Consider the following 17,371-nt stretch of genomic DNA (forward strand, 5'->3'; position numbering starts at 1 on the left):
AAAGCAAATACCTGGTCATTTAGAGGTACCAACTGTTATTGCTAGAGGTAGAAGAGCCTTTAATGGGAATCCATGCATCCATCTAAGACTCCTGAAATGGACAAAAGCTATGACTGAAGCAAGTCTTTCTGGGAAAGGAGACCTAAGAGGAGAAACATGCTGTGGTATATTGCATCCATGTCAGAGAGTTTTCTGTGTTCCCAGCTAATTCTGATAAAGGAGTAGAAGAAGGTTTTTTTTGTTTTGGGGGGGGGGGGTTTGCGTTACGCGGGCCTCTCACTGTTGTGGCCTCTCCCGTTGTGGAGCATAGGCGCCAGACGCGCAGGCTCAGCGGCCATGGCTCACGGGCCTAGCCGCTCCGCGGCATGTGGGATCTTCCCGGACCGGGGCACAAACCCGCGTCCCCTGCATCGGCAGGCAGACTCTCAACCACTGTGCCACCAGGGAAGCCCAGAAGAAGTTTTTGATGGTAGCATTAAAGCGACCAGTCATCTAGAGCCTTTTCCCTCCACACCATGGGTGTAGGAGGTGAGTTACAGCTCTTGTCTGATGAGGAACAATGTCAATGCCAATAGGTGATTGCTAACTTTGTAAAACTCTAATTACGAGTAGCCTGCTCCTGTGCTGAGAATAAAAGTTGGAAATGACTTGCAAAGCAGAGAGATTGAAAAGAGGCTTACCCTCTAGTGTCCAGTGTTAATGTTTCAGTGCCCGAGAGAAAATGTGATTTACAACCATACTTAATAATGAACATTCTTCATTACCAACATACTGCCACTGATACGAGTCTTCCATGTACTTCATAAAAAAACTCAATAGTTTTGTAACCCATTAAAATTTGAAAGAAATAGGCAGAGGGAAGAAAAATACAGGACATTTCAGCATGCCATATTGTGTTAGAATCATTGATACCAAAGTAGAAGATGTCAGTTCTGACTATGTTACTGATTCCAGAGGAGAAAGATTGGATCTGTTGTTTTGACCTAGTGGAATAAGCCAATACCAATTTGAGTACAATAAGAGTATATTTAGACACTTGCTCCTAATTTTCTGTGTTTTGAGAAGGGATTGCACTTCCTAAACCTAAGACAGAAAGGTAATCTGTGACTCAATTGTGAATTTTAAACTCCGATTAAACATGAGTGTTGTAATAAATGACACAATCTGTGAGTTAAGCTAGCCAGTTTTGTGCATCCAGAGTAACACTGTTTTTTTCCGTATGTTCATTGATTCAGCAAATACATATTCATTACATCTCTGCTGATGGCTCAGCGCTTTGCTGCTGTGGAAGGTGTGGTGAGGAATTGGCTGTTACTGTATTGTGGCAGATCAGCCTGGAATTTCTTGTGTTTTCACCACTCCCCTTGCCCTTTAGGGCAGTGATTCTGTCTGTTAATCCTTGATTAATTTGTGCTGACTGGTAGAAATTTTACTTGCCCATTTAAAGCCAAGGCAATGGGCTTCCCTGGTGGTGCAATGGTTGGGAGTCCGCCTGCCGATGCAGGGGACATGGGTTCGTGCCCTGGTCTGGGAAGATCCCACATGCCGCGGAGCGGCTGGGCCCATGAGCCATGGCCGCTGAGCCTGCGCATGCTCCGCAACGGGAGGGGCCACAACAGTAAGAGGCCCACGTACCAAAATAAATAAATAAATAAAACCAAGGTAACTAAAGCTGAGAGAAATTTTTTAAAAATTGTCCATGGTCACAAAGCTGGTAATTGGTGAAGCCACGATTTGAACCCAGATGGACCAGAGTATTTCTACCACCCTAATGCCAATTTTTTGTTTTTCCTTTTATATTTAAATACATATTAGTTCAGTTTCACCTGTGTTCCCTTGTAAATGTGTATTCCTTTGCTATAGCATATATTTATCTTACTATTATTTCACTCTGAGCATTTCCTGCATTTTAGAATTCTTATTTAAATAATACTGATATTATTATTATTTCAAGCTATGGCCCTGGCCCATGTATCGGCAAACTGTGGCCATGGGCTGAAAATGGGCTGTCACCTATTTTCTAATCAAAAGGTTTTATTGGACACAACCAATCCCATTTGTTTACATATTATCTATGGCTGCTTTCAGGCTACAGAGGTGAAGTTGAATAGCTGCAAAAGACACCATGTGGCCTGCAAAGCTGAAAATACTTACTTTTCAAGCCTTTATAGGAAACCTCTGATACTGATCATTAGAAACATACTAAGAAGTTTTTATATTTCAGATTTTACCATACCAAGTAAATTTCATTAAGGTAGTTTTCATATGGTTAGAGACAGACTAGTTAAGTGTTTAAAAAAGAATTTTTAATAGTTTTTTGGCTTTGGGCCAGTTACATAATCTTAGTAAGTCTGTCTTTTCATGTGTTTTATAGATGCTGATATGATGTTGCATGTTTTTTATATGAATTATTTTAGATGATTCCTGTTAAGTATTTACCGTATAATGCCTGACACATTCTAAGTGTTCAGTTTGTTTTGCAAGGGCAGGCTGCTCAGGGTCGAATCCTGGCTTCACAACCTACTAACTTAGTATATTTGTATCAGTGAACTAACCTTTATGCCTCATTGCTTCCCACTTGAAAACGGGATTTAATAATACCTACCTAATTTTAACCATTTTGTGAGCAATATATGAAGTAATCCACAGGAAACACTTGGCACTGTTCCTGGTGGACAGTAAGTGCTCAATTAACCTAAGCTACTATAGTTGCCCTGGTTATACACATCATTTTGATCCTCCAGAGAACTAATATTTACTACTAATTAGGAATGCCAAAGGTAAGCCAACAGACTGTCTTTTGTAATTATAAAAAGCATAAATGTGATGTATCCATTTCTATTGGTATCATGGAGCTTATATTTATGGACATATGTTAAGGAAAAAAAACAGCTTAAACTTGGTTTCTTGATTGAAATATCTTTTGTGAATATATTGTATATTTAAGTATCTGCAGTTAAATTTTATATCTGGCTGAAAATTGAACCAAGATAGTATTAAATGCCACTGCATTTCAAGATGGAGTTTCATTTCTTGAGGGTATTTTAAACCTCTTGGAAGTTCATCTGTTAAATGGACAGAGACACCGATAGAGGTCGCAATTTAAGCATACCATATGATGATGAAGTTGAAAAGTTTGATCTAAATGTTGCTTGCCTTGGGCGGGGTGACTGACCTCACAGAATTAAACTATTGTTCTTCTCCCTCTGGTTACCATTAATCTCTAAGAAGCATCATGTGATTTGCTGCTGTACATTCCACCCACGTGGACCAGGCACTCCTAGGTACTGGGCATTGCACCGGTTCCTGAGGGCACAGGGATATGAAGAGGGTGGTTCACTCAGGTTGCTTCCAGACATAGCTGTACACTCAGTCTTGGGGAGAAATCAGTCTCTCTGACCTGGTTGGGGAAGAACTTTGGCACACAGGGAAAGGAAAGTGCTCACCCAGGGACAGAAGTTTCCACTAAGCATTGCCAAGAAGTTGTCGTTTGAATGATTTTTAAAGGAGAATAGGGATTTGCCAGTTAATGGAGCACCAAATAGAACGAATCCAAGAAGTACCATAAATAAATCAGAACAGCTTGCATTGATCTCAAGGGTAGAGCAAACAGAGCTTAGCGTAATTCTCACGTCTCCGGTGTGACCCATCTGTAATGAATGTGCCTCTTGCAAGGTATACCATAATTCACAAATACGATCCTTGCTTATCATTCATATTTAGCTTTTCACAAAGTTTGGAGAAAACTGTGAGCTTGACTTGCTGCAGACATGGAAGTGTACTCACATACTTTTGTTGGGCGCCTCATAGGAGCGCACTGGCCCAAAATGAAAATTAAGCTCCATTTTGGGTTTGTGAACAGGGCAAAGGGATAATGGCTGCTCCCTGTGGAGGAAGTCTTTACCTCTCTGTGTTATGACCACAGGCGAGTAAGATCCACTCCTGTTCCTGGACCAGAATGTAGCATCCTTTCTAATGACTTTGAGAGAACTAGTATCAACACTGGGTACAGATGTGACAGGTGGCAGCCTTATTATTTTGTGCCCCATGGCACCACAGCCATTGATTTTGAGGTGTTTGATATATGCTTTGTTAGAGGCAGAGTGAAGCGTGGCATTAACAAGCTTCTTTCCATGTCATTTAATGGTCCCAATTTAGAAAGCCCACTCAAATCGTTTGCTTAAAATGTAGGAGTGAGAAACAGAGCCATAGAAAAAACTGTGTGTGGTGTGTATATATATATATATATAATTTTCTATTTTTAGTAACAAATTTATTGAAATATAGGTTGCATACCATGGAGTAGAGAAGTCAGTGGTTTAGTATAGTCACAAAGATCTGCATTGCCACCTAGAAAATTATATTTTTGAACTTAATTTTGTTTGAAATTTTACATGGCTAGTAGTGCTTAGTTAGTTTTACCTTCTACACTTTTATTTGTGTCAAGCCTTCTTCAATTCAATGTTAGAAAAGGAAATAATCAGCTAAAGGTATTTTAATACAATTATGACTAAATTTCTTAAAAATAAAAATAAAATTTCTGGTCCAATTCAATTAAAGTCCAGAAACCAGGTTTTTAGAAATTCTAGTCTTTTTTATGCTTTTCCCAAAATCAGTTGCTGTTCAAAAAAATATGCAAATGTTGACAATTGTATGTATTTCCACAGCACAGAGTTTGCAATTAAGAAAAACATCAGGGGCTTCCCTGGTGGCACAGCGGTTGAGAGTCCGCCTGCCGATGCAGGGGACATGGGTTTGTGCCCCAGTCCGGGAAGATCCCACATGCTGCAGAGTGGCTGGACCGGTGAGCCATGGCCGCTGAGCGCCTGCGGGTCCGGAGCCTGTGCTCCGCAGCGGGAGAGGCCACAACAGTGAGAGGCCCGCGTACCAAAAAAAAAAAAAAGAAAAAAGAAAAACATCAAACCTAGTAAAAGAAATCCAGCAAATGGGAGAACAGTTCATCTAAACATGCATGTCATTTTCAGCTAATTTTTAGCTAATCCATATGTCCAATTGAGTAGGGACTCTGATTCCTTGGGCAGGTAACAGTGTGTGTTTTAATGGAAATATTTAGTTGCCTTGTAGAAAAATGCTTTCTGGAGTTTTTAAGCAAGGTGGATTTCAACCTAAACACCTTTTTCTCTCAACCTTGGATCATTTTGCCCCCCTAAAAACTTATCACCTCTTCCAACATCTGACCTTTTGGGTTCTGTTAGTGGAAGAGTAAGAAGTCAGGAGGAAGCAAGACTGAATGAATCTCATACAAAAATGATGTTCAGTGTTATATCTATACAATGGAATATTAGTCAGCCACAAAAAAGAATGAAATAATGCCATTTACAGCAACATGGATGGACCTAGAGATTGTCATAGTAAGTGAAGTAAACCAGACAAAGACAAATATCATACGATATCACCTATATGTGGAATCTAAAAAAAAAAGATAGAAATGAACTTATATACAAAACAGAAACAGACTCACAGACATAGAAAACAAACTTACTGCTACCAAAGGCAAAAGGGGGGGTGGGGATAAATTAGGAGTTTGAGATTAACATATACACACTACATACATAAAATGGATAACCAATAAAGACATACTGTATAGCACAGGGAACTCTACTCAATATTTTACAATAACTATAAGGGAAAAGAATCTGAAAAAAGTAGAGAGATATATATATATATGTACGTATAACTGAGTCACTTTGCTGTACACCTGAGACTAACACAGCGTTGTGAATCAACTACACTTGAATAAAATCACATTTTTTAAAACGATGTTCAGGAAAACCCCTTGGCCTTCAAGACAGCAGTGCAAATTTTCAAAACTAGAAGACTCTTGAAACAGTAAAAGGAGTTTAGAATAGTTCACTTTGTTAAAAGTGCACTATATTGAGTTAATAGTGGTAAGACAGTTCCAGTGTTAACTGTGAGGGTGGGGTTGTCTCTGTCCCTTAAATTTACTTATGTTCTTGTTGGGTATAATTTCAGAGAACAGAATATGGACAGGAGTTTCATGCTGCTTGCATGTGACTTTAAGTTCCTGATGTTTCGTGATAGAAGAAACGAACAACCTTGTTGGCTAATTCTTATGACTCTATCTCTTCTGGAGTTTCATAGCATTTGTTACCCAGGATTTCTGACTTGCTGGTGACTTCTGCACAGTAGCTTTGGTCAAGTGATTGGGCGAAATTACTAAAACGCAGCATGAATCCTGGTGTTTACTTGGACTATGGCAGGGTTCCTTGACCTCAGCATTATTGATGTTTTAAGCCGGACAATTCTTTGTTGTGGAGACAGTCCTGTCCATTGTAGGATGTTTTGCAGGATCCCTGGCTCTACCCACTAGATGTCTGTAGCACCCCCCAGGTGTGATGACCAAAAACGTCTTTAGTCATTGATGCATGTCCCTTGGGAGGGGATGGGGGCAGGATCTCTCTGGTTGCAAACCACTGGGCTATGACATTGAGGTCGACAGTGATATCTGGCTTTAAATACACAAGCAGAGAAATACCCCTACAATACTGTGTCTCATGTTACTGTCAGTCGTAACACCTCATTCCATGCTTTGCACATTGTAGGTAGCAGTGAACATTTTTTTTATTTGAGAAGAAAAAGTAAAGTAAAACGTATGCTAAAAAAGTTGATAAGTACTCATTTAGTAAGATAAAAACAGATATTTGATGTGTCATGTACAATCTCATAGTTTATATTTACAGACAAATCAACATACAATTATTATTTTTAAAATATTACGTATGCATATTTGCCATGTAGGCAAATGAGAGGTAGAGGAAAACTGCCTTCCGGGTTTCGTTTTTTATTCTTCCACAAGAAATTCACTCTCACCTGGTCCCCTGTCATAAAATAGCAAATGGTGGTTACCATCCGTAGAGCAAACAGGGTTACTGCTGTTTTCAGCTGGAAGCCACCCATTCTTTCCTGCTGGGTACCATGACAGGGATGAGTTTAACATGGTGAGACGGACATGCTTGGTGAACCCCAGAAAAGGACCATCTTTCCAATCCTTGACTCTCATATCTAGAAACATCGTTTTCTTGCAGTAACAGAAATGCCATGTAATTCTTTCTTACAGAGAAGTGGTGCAAAGGAAGCAAATTCCAAGCTCAGTGATCTATCCTCGATCTTATGTCAGCTTTCTTAATTATTTTTCCCCAATAAAAATAAAAATTTGATATTTCTAATGTTCTGACAAGTTACAAGAACAATATCACTTAAATTTGTGTTTCTGAGAAGTCTGAGTTTTCATAGACTTAAATATGAGTAAGAAAAATATTGTGTTGGTGTTAAATTTAAGGCAGAAGTATCAAAGCTGCTTTGATTTTGCATGAGACAGCACTTCAGAGTAAAAGAAATATTTATAGATAATCTCTTAAAATTAAGATTTTGGTATATGTATACATTTGAATCTCTCAGCTCTATTAAAATATGTTATACCCCTCATTTCCCAAATATGTGTACCTTCTTTTAATAAGCTAAAACCTATGCAACTTTTTACTAATCCTTTCCCGCTGGTCTTTTTTAGAAAGTGATTGAATCTTATATATATATAGATACTTTTGACATTTTAACTGCCTGTAAAAGATGGGATTGATCATGGTGTTTCTCAAACATTAATGCCCATACAAGGGACCTGAAGTGCTTCTTAAACACAGATTCTAAGACAGTAGGTCTGGGGTAGGTCCTGAGTCCCAGGTGATGCCGGTCCTACCGGTCCACTGGCTGGCTACACTTTGAGGAATGGTCTCTAGTATCATTACATGCCCCCATACTGTGCAGATTTAGATTGAGACAGAGTAAGAAACTGAAGAGGAAAATTATCCTTATCTATGGTGGTGAAACCATCATTATCTGTGGTGTCATTGCTCTTACTGTAGTATCAAACGTCACCAAGTATGAAAGAATCCTGATAGGTCTACTTACTGAGTAATGTTGTAAAAATTCAACTCTCATGACTGAGCAAATTAGAAAACCCTTACAATTTCCCAAACTATATAATTGTTCCTAGTTTCACCTGTGCCCCTATTTCTTCTCATAGATATGGTGTAGCTGACTCCTGCTAGCCTGTAAAAGCTGATTATTCAAGTACTGAGGAATTTTGTGAGCCACTACCATTGGTAGCTTGAAATACCAATTGTATGTATTTCCACAGCACAGAGTGTACCATGGACGTCAACAAACAGTATAAATTAGAGAGTTTTATTTTTGTGGTTTTCCAGACACAGTCAGATTTCCCAGCATACCTCACCTCTCAATCAAGAAGAAAAACCTCTTCCTCTTATTTCCAGCAAAGGATGTGATATCTTGTCTTATCAGAGTTTAGAGCTTCTTGTAATATTGTGTTGTGCTTCAGACTAACCACACAGCTTGATGACAAATAAGTTTATTCCCGTAACAAACAGGAAACAAAGGTATTAGGAAAAATAGCAGTGCCCTTTTGTGAATGCTGGTGACCAGCATCACCAACACGAGAGTATGGTTAGTCTAAACACTTTACAAGTACTTTTTCAGGTGGCCTTTTTATAAGTAATCTTTCATCATTGAGAGAAGTGAGAATCGGGCCAGGTGTAACTCGAATGACACATGTACTGGATAGCCTTAGAGAATCAACACAATTCAGTAAAAAGGCAAGCCAGCTGCAGATATCTTCTAGAGACTTCCGTGACAAATTAGCACCCGTCATTTCATTCTGAGTCAGTGATTTCATTACCATGCACAGCTGTTCCCATCATTTGTTTATATATTTCAACCCATATTTGGGGCTTAAGTGAGATTTGTCATAAGACTTTAGTTCAAATTTGCTTGCCTAATTTTACATGCCTCTATTTAGTAAAATAGGATTAGTAGGTAATAAATATCTGATCACAATTGTTCAATTAGGGGAATTTTCTATTGGACATGTTCTTTTATTACTGTTTGCTATTATTTGCAAGCACATTATAAATACTCTTACCCATTAAAAGTACATGCATCTATTTTTGCAAAAAATACATTCTTAAAAAATAACTGGTTTTCTAGCATGTTGGAATGATTTAATCAGGCTGAAAAGTGAAGTTATAAAACAGCATTGAGATCAGCCATTTTCATTATTAACAGATTGAATGATTAGGCAGGTAAATCAACATTTATTTGAAATATTAAAGATAAGCATATTTAGTAGGTTTCTGTACTCTGTCATTGTTTCATTTTATTTTATTGTTAGTATTAAACAAGTGACTTGTCACAAGACCAAATTTTATTTGTCTTCATACATTTGCCGTTTCTACTCTAGTTTAAAACTGCCAGCTAAGTCATTTTTATTTTAAATGAACCTTAATTGTGTACATAGTCTTGTATCATAGGAGGAATCATGCTACTTTTTTTGTTTTTTTAAACAATATCAGAATATATAATTCCTAGGTTTCTATAAGTAACTCTCTAGTTTGATTGGTTTGATTATTCAAGTGGTTACTTTCTCAAAATTTGTAAATTTAAACTTTATGCATTCCATATAATATACGATTTTATTTCACATACATTCCTATAGTCTTAGAATAATTGAAATTTAGTTATTTAAATGAAATAATAATAAAAAGCTTTACAGTATGAGATTATTCTTTAGTTAGTGCTTTATTTAAAGCTAATTACTTGCTACTCTGTTAGCTCTGCTTTTTAAGAAGGCATTATAATAACTGTACTCTTGAAAATGGGGATTTTCTCCTTATCCTAGTTGCCACTTTCACAGCTGTCTTTATGTTGAAATTTTTTTTTTAAGTGTAAAATTAGCTTTCTAAATTTGGTGGTCCATAAAAAATTTTGCTCCAATTTGACATCTATTCAGTTAATTTTTTGTGGTTAAGCATTACATTTGGAACAGTGAATTGCATAATCATTTTATATAATGTAGGAAATATTATATACTTTAATAAAATATTAATATTTTAATAAAATATTAAATATTGTATCAATATTGATATTTTTAAAAATATTAAATCTTGTATTTGTATGGTATTGATGTTTAGATAATGGAATTTAGTGTTGAAACCAGCACAGATCTCAGTCAGGACCTACCTTAAAAGATATAAAATGCTTAATGCTCTTTTTTTTAAGCACATGAACACTTTCATACTGTTGTGTGTACACTAGCATTTCAGTTTATTAAATGGTCTTTGTCTTGAAAGGTGAATAGAGCTGTTATAAAAGAAGAGATAAGCCTTCCTTGCCAGAAGAATTCAGCTAGGTGAATATTAGGAAACCTATCTGTGATCTTAAAAGTCTAAGAATTAAATATGAATAAACAAAGATCATAGTTCCTTAGATGTTTAAGTCTTGCCTGTGTTTCTATCTAACTTGAAACATTCGCTTTGAGAAGTATCCCTACTTCAATTCTGGGCAAATTTTCTCCTTCATTATTGTATGTAACATTTACTTTGAATAGAAACAAAGGTGGTTTGGAATTCAAAAAATAAAGTTAGCAAATAATTTTTAAATGTTCATCTTTTCATTTATTATTTTAGATTTTGAGAAGAGAATGAAGATGAGAAAAGGAAGCTGCAGTTTTAATTTTCAGATGAATTCTGTTTGAAGTTAAAATTATATAAGGTCTAATTTTACATGCTCTACATTTAGTGGATGATTTTGTAAATAATTTTCCACTGGCTGATTATAGTAATGAATATGAAACACGTTTTTCACTGAATTTTTTCAGTATTTCCGAAAGATTAGGAAGGAAAAAGTTTCTCTATTCAGAAAAATAATAATCTAAACATAAGCATTTAAAATGTCTTGAAAAAATAATAAACTGTCTCGAGATTTCTTTTTCTCTGAATCTAGTCATGGAGCTTTCAAATTATATATTTCAGGCTTAATTCTTTAAAATTGTTTTACTTTGTTAGGATCTTGATTGGATAGATTTCCTGGTAATTTCTCAGTGCTAGAAAGGAATTTAAAGGAATGTTTCTCAAACTGAAATTTGTAGCCCTTCAGGGAAATTACTCTGAAACGATAAATGATTCAGGGAAAGAGACAAGATAGAATTCCAAGGCAAACTGAACTACCAACCTTCCTCTTATATGTTTCTTAATGTGAGATTTTTTTCTTTTACATTTTTTGCAGATAATTGTAGGTTTACATGCAGTGAAGGAATTAATAGAAAGATATCTTGAATAGTCTTCACCCAGTTTTCCCCATTTATAGCATAATATCACAGCTATGAACTTGACATTGACCACTTAACACTTCTTCAGCCCAAGTATGTGCTCTTTCTTCTCACTGTCTTGGGAGAGTCATTGGCCATCTCCTTTATACTTACTAATACCGTGTGTAAAGGCATTAACATAATACTTCCCCAGTGCTGACCCCATGACTACCCCTCAACCTCTCCCAGACAAATGAAAGATTCTCTTTTCAATTACATGGACAATGTTTTTTGTAAAGAGAAGGGTTAGAGAAAAGGTCAGAGAGATCAAACACTGGTGTGCTCTACAGTAGAGTAGAAATACAGTTACGAGTGAGAGATGAAAAGTAATCCATCCCACTCAAGAATTCCCTCTGAGGGCTTCCCTGGTGGCGCAGTGGTTGAGAGTCCGCCTGCCGATGCAGGGGACACGGGTTCGTGCCCCAGTCCGGGAGGATCCCACATGCTGCGGAGTGGCTGGGCCCGTGAGCCATGGACGGCTGAGCCAAAAGAAAAGAAAAAAAAAAAAAAAAGAATTCCCTTTGAAATCAGCTTTACTCCTCTAGGACGGCTGATTAGCAATGCTGATAACTGGAGGGATCACAATGAGATACCCTTTATCACTTGTCCACATCTGGAGCACACTCCTCCGCTTCAGCAGATCAGAGGTTCCAAAGTGACAGGTACATTCCTGTTCCTCTAGGCTCACATATGTCTGTTGCTCCATATATTATGACATTTGATATGCTGTTATACCAACTCCTGACCACGTTATCTCGAATATCCTCTTGTATGTGAGTACCATGGGATTGATTCTTACTCCCCACTATGTCCACACACACCAGAGTCATGAAAGTATTTGGGCCCATTTAAAGTCAGGAGTGCCAGCAGCCATGGTAATGTCAGGGAGAACCAACAAAACACTCCAAATGGAGATTATTTGCCTTTAGGGATTGATGAGTCAAGGGTCTTATAACTGGAAACTCCAACAAGAATTGTAAGCTCCTCAGGTAGTTTATTTTATTTGCTTAGTTGATATATAAATGAATTTTGAGTCCTGAATCCTTTTTCTTCTTCACTGGGGCTCTACCAATTAGCTGTAACAGAGGGTTTCATAGCCATTTAGAATGAGGCAGAAGAAAAACAAAAATGAATAAAATAAAAATGAATGTTTCACCCGTAGTATAGGAAAATGACAATATATTGTAATATCACCTGGGTTCTAGACCAGGAAGTTTTGCTTTCGTGAAAAGTAAGATATCGTATTAGGTCACATACAAGGGAAAATATCTGTCATGGATTAACTCCTTTGAGATCCCATTACTTAACTTGCACCCACCTGAAATTCTACCAGTTTTATTTAGTACATTGGATGTAGCATAATGACGTTTTCTGCCCCTGCACAGCTGTGATGTATAAATGGACCTGTGGCAGGCAAGTATCAGAAGATACGTGTTTGGTGCTATAAGAGGTATAAAACGTGAGCAGCAGCATGAATTGTTGAGACACAGTGAGGTTTGTTGCCCACGCTCCTGTGACTTAGGGTCGTGTTTCTGTGCCTCTCTTTGTAGCAGAAGCCACTTGCAACTTCAGTCTGACTTCAACCACAGTGTAGACACGGTTGCCTGGCAGTCTTTTTGGAATCGGTGCAAGGATGAGTATCATTACGTGTTAGAAACAGGAAAACACATCACGTGAACATGTACAGATTGGTGAGGGAGGTATAGAAAAGGAGGGTAAAGCCAACCTGTTCATGTTTCTTACAACTGAGAGAGAGAGAAAGAGAGAGAAGATACCATCCAGGAGTGGAGACAGCTGAGAGCTGTGGTTTGCAGGGACTCCTCATGTGGGCACGCATGGCTGCTAGCTCTGCAGCCCAGAAGCTGCTTTGTCAGTAACACAGAGGTGATCAGACCCCCCTACACACACAGCAAAACTAACTTAATCCTTTGTAAGTTAGAATGCTAGTCGTTTAATTTGGGGAATAAATCAAATTACCAGCTGGATGTGATACTGTGTCAACCGTTTGGCAGATTTTTATCATACAGGAAAATTCCATAAAGAAAACTAGCTAGAAACACATCATGGCTTGGCAAGCATGGACTTTGAAAGTAACTATCAAATGGGATGACCAGAATGATGGGTGATGTTGAGCTTGATGCTCTGGGAGCCAGTTGTTTCCATCCTAAAACCATCCAAAGAGAGCCAGAGTCATCTTAGACATCTATTACACAGGACACTTCTGCAGAGAGCTTGGCACTCGCCTTCTGGGCTCAGTGCTGACTCTCCCTCCCTACTCTGTTGACATCATCATGATGGCAGCAGCTTCTGGTTTTGCCATCACCTCTTGACCTTGAGTGAAAAGAACAATGAGTGGTATGTGTAGAGAAAAGCAAAACAGTAGTTCCTTTTACATAAACATTGTGGATCTTTGTCTTTGAGTGATTGATTGATGAGACTTCCTAGAGCAGTCTGTTGAATATTCCTAATAGGAAGCTCTGAATTATGCATGGATTTTTGTCTTTTAGAAGAAGCATGCTTTTCCCTGGCATGTTAGTAAAACTAAGAATAAGCAAGACATCTGAGTGTGCTGAGGTATCAGAAGGATCTCTGTAAGCCTAGCTAGGGTGGGACGCAAACCGAATAGGAAAATCGTTTTGACTTCTGACTAAAATGGAATATACATGGGAGGTAGAGTTCTAATTCTAATTGCAATAACTTTACAAATGGAATCCTACAGGTTGCTACACTTTCAGTCAATCAGGGATTATGAACCTGATTTGGGTGAGGGTGGCAAGGCATGTTGACAGGTAAGCTGTGTTATAATGTAAAACAATGTATGGTATGTCTTAACAAATTGGAGTTGTTTGACTATGTTTTGTTATTTGAAACATTTTTGGCCAAGGGACAGACAAATATTCAAAGAAGAATTTGTCTTTAATTAGAGTTAACGTAATCAACTTGAAGTCACTTTCACAGGTTTTATGTATGTTTTCAAATATAGTCAGTGGACAGGCTGGGTCTCTCTGAAAACTGGATCACATTCAGAATATGTATAATTAGTTTATACTTTAAGTCAAGGCAGTCATTTATTCAAGGAAAACAATCAGGTGTTTGCGACAGGTTAAACTTTTTGCATCATAACCAGACATAATCCTTTTACCTTTAAAGTTGCCTTCAAATTATTTAAAAGAGAAGTTTATTTTTTATAGGGAAGAAATATTTTGATGTGCGCACATCTTCAGGCATTTAATATTATCTGAAAGCACCGAAAAGGTCTGTTCACCTCTAGCTGGAATCCTTTTATTACTACTGAGAGCTACACTCATTAAACCAGACGAGCATGCACTGCTTTGTTTCAGAAGTAATTCCAAAGTCCTGGTAGATAATTAAATTCCTTAGTAAATGTCTGTCAGATGCTGCCGGATAAACCCAGCCCAATTACCACTGGAAGGACTAACGCGTTAAGAATAGTAAACGTGTACATGAACAGCCAGCCGTACCTTTTCATGCTAAATGTGGTTCCCCACATCTCCTCTGATTAGAGGTGTGCTCTGAACAAGCCGAGACGGGGCCATGCCGAGCAATGATCTCCCGCTGGTACTTTGATGTGACTGAAGGGAAGTGCGCCCCGTTCTTTTACGGCGGATGTGGCGGCAACCGAAACAACTTTGACACAGAGGAGTACTGCATGGCCGTGTGTGGCAGCGTCAGTAAGTGGACCTTCCTCCAGCCTGGCCACCTTTTCATCTTTCTCGCCACTGACTCTGCTCTTTGTAACAGACTGGTTTTCCGATGGTTTTCCTGGTTCTCGGGAATGGGTCTGTTGCTACCACTAACCACGTTTCTGTCAATGTCTCTAATTGCCGGGCATCTCCTCCAGGACGTTCGATCATGAGCACACATCTCCGTCTTTCTCTAATAAAGCATGGCCGTGGATGTGTTCTTGTACTAGCTATGGTGCATCCGTCTTGCAGTCTCGAGGGACTTTTGAGTGCTTCTCTTTAAGCCAAGCTGGAGTTGCTGTTTTGTCTTCTCAGCTATTTCTGCAAATGTATACTTACGTGTTTGTCCGTGTACCTCTGTGTTCGGGCCTCTGCATGTGCACTCCACGTGTAAAGAAGGGTTACCACCGGAAGCCTGGCTGATGACGCTTCCGTGCCACTGGCAAGGCGTACTGCCGTGATGAGTATCATTTCATAACACGTGACGTTTATGGTGGTGGCGAGGGAATGGGCTTGAGTTGAGCACATGCACTTCAGATGCCAGAGGATAGAAATGCCCCAGTGGCACCTGAGCTCACACAGGGACGTTTGCGATGGCGAGTTTTCGTGTCTTATCTTGGAATGGACAGAAGAAAACTCCTCACTTAGCATTAGTGACTAAGGCTCAGGGAATATAATTTTCCAAGCCTTTTTCTCTTCCACTTTAAGTTTTTCATAACTCAGGGGGAATAAATAAATGAAGTCATGATGACTTAAATGCAAGTTGAAACTATTTCCACAGAGATAGTTCTCCAGAGGTAACACACCAAACATTTGGGACCTCTGTTCTTAACAGCTTTTCACATTAAATTCCCTGTCTATCTATCTATCTATCTATCTATCTATCTATCTATCTATCTATCTGCCTACCTGTCTATCTATCTACCTGCCTACCTATGTATCTATCTATCTATTCCACTAGAAGGAAGTGGGATCTACTCAAGGAATAGTTACTCAACTTGATAAATTAAAGGTTAAACTCAATAATTACATGCTTCTCTTTTGAGAGACTCCTGCCTTTTTCCAGTTGTTCTGGTGAGAGCGACAGCCACCATTTCCTGCCTAGGATTCCCAGGGATTATATAAATTGTTTTCCATGTGATCATAAGATTAAGCTAAACAACAAAGGGTCTGCAATATCAACACCTTCTACTGTGAAGCCCAGTATCTAAGTGGAATCTACTGGAAAAGTTCCTGTTGGTCTCTTGGGTGAGAGATGACTCCACTTCTACCCTGTGTGAGAACAGGTTTAGGAACTGGTAACCCCAAGGGCTTCTTTTCTGGCTCTGATGGGAAGATTGTGGCTTCCAGCTCAAAAGACTCCTTTCTTGAGTTTCAAACAAAAACGTTAATTAGGTTGGGTAACTTGGAGGACAATGGCGGATTCTGTTGCCCGGAGCCTCTTGAACAAAGGGCTTTTGTTATAATGATTCTCGGTGGTTTCGCTGCTGTGGGAGATTTCCTGGCAGATTTCCAACTTTTTTCTCCCTTTCCCTGGGGTGGATTTATGTTTTGAAATATAAATATGTATGTGTGGGTATATATACAAATATATACATATATATATAATAAGAAAGAGGGTTTTAAAAGTTATTAGCAGTGATGAATTTGCATCAAGAATTAGAAATTATCAGAAATTCCCTGGCGGTCCCGTGGTTAGGCCGCAGCGCTTCCACTGCAGGGGGCGCAGGTCCAATCCCTAGTCAAGAGAACTAAGATCCTGCATGCCCCGCAGTGCCGCCAAAAAAAAAAAAACATTAAAAATTATCCTCCACCCCCCCCAAAAAAATCTCACTATTACCCTCACTGCACACCCCCTCCATTTGATTAGTTTGATTTGACTCAGACTGGGAGCAAGAACCATGGGCACCACAGATCAGATGGAGCCTCTAGAGGTGCTCTGGATGGCACACCCTTTGCCAAGAAATTTGCCAAAGATAGATGCTCCCAACAAAGGTGTAATGGACAAACAGTCAGTACTTAGTTTCAGGGGAGGTGGGTTATAGAATAATGTATCCAGAGAGCAAACACGGGAGGCTGAAGACCAGTTAGAAGAGGGGACAGATGTAAGTGGAGAGTAAAAGCTTCAATCAGTAACCAGAGCCGACGGCCAGGGCTGCCCTTGGAATGGGTGAAAAGAATAGAGATACCATGAAGACGGGACGGATGGGAATTGGTGATCCTGGCACTAAGGAGGGAGATGGGAGCAAGAAATCCTTCCACGGGGTACTGGGATGTACTATCAGAGACAGAATATCCACAATCCAAGATGTGTTTGTGGAAAAATATCTTTTGTTTGTGTGTTTACCGTGGTTCCATGCTGGGGCCCAAGCTCAGGATATTTGTTTAGTTTTTGTTTTTAATTCAATGTTTTCGTTTTTGTTATTTCCTTTGGTCAGTAGAATCGTATGAGTGAGTTTCATCCATC

General features: G+C 38.8%; 1 protein-coding gene across 6 annotated transcripts in view; it reads left to right on the forward strand.

Moving 5' to 3' along the window:
- Positions 1-17,371, forward strand: part of APP (amyloid beta precursor protein) — a 273,675-nt gene that overhangs the window by 154,329 nt on the left and 101,975 nt on the right. For 4 of the 6 annotated variants that reach the window (XM_060010435.1, XM_060010436.1, XM_060010437.1 and 1 more), the window contains exon 7: positions 14,725-14,892. The exons of the other annotated variants lie outside the window; for them this stretch is intronic. In XM_060010435.1, coding sequence (XP_059866418.1) covers positions 14,725-14,892 — 168 coding nt within the window. The remainder of the gene's footprint in view (positions 1-14,724; positions 14,893-17,371) is intronic. 6 annotated transcript variants of the gene reach the window in all.

The sequence above is a fragment of the Delphinus delphis genome, chromosome 4, assembly GCF_949987515.2.
Source record: "Delphinus delphis chromosome 4, mDelDel1.2, whole genome shotgun sequence".
Classification (NCBI taxonomy): domain Eukaryota; kingdom Metazoa; phylum Chordata; class Mammalia; order Artiodactyla; family Delphinidae; genus Delphinus; species Delphinus delphis.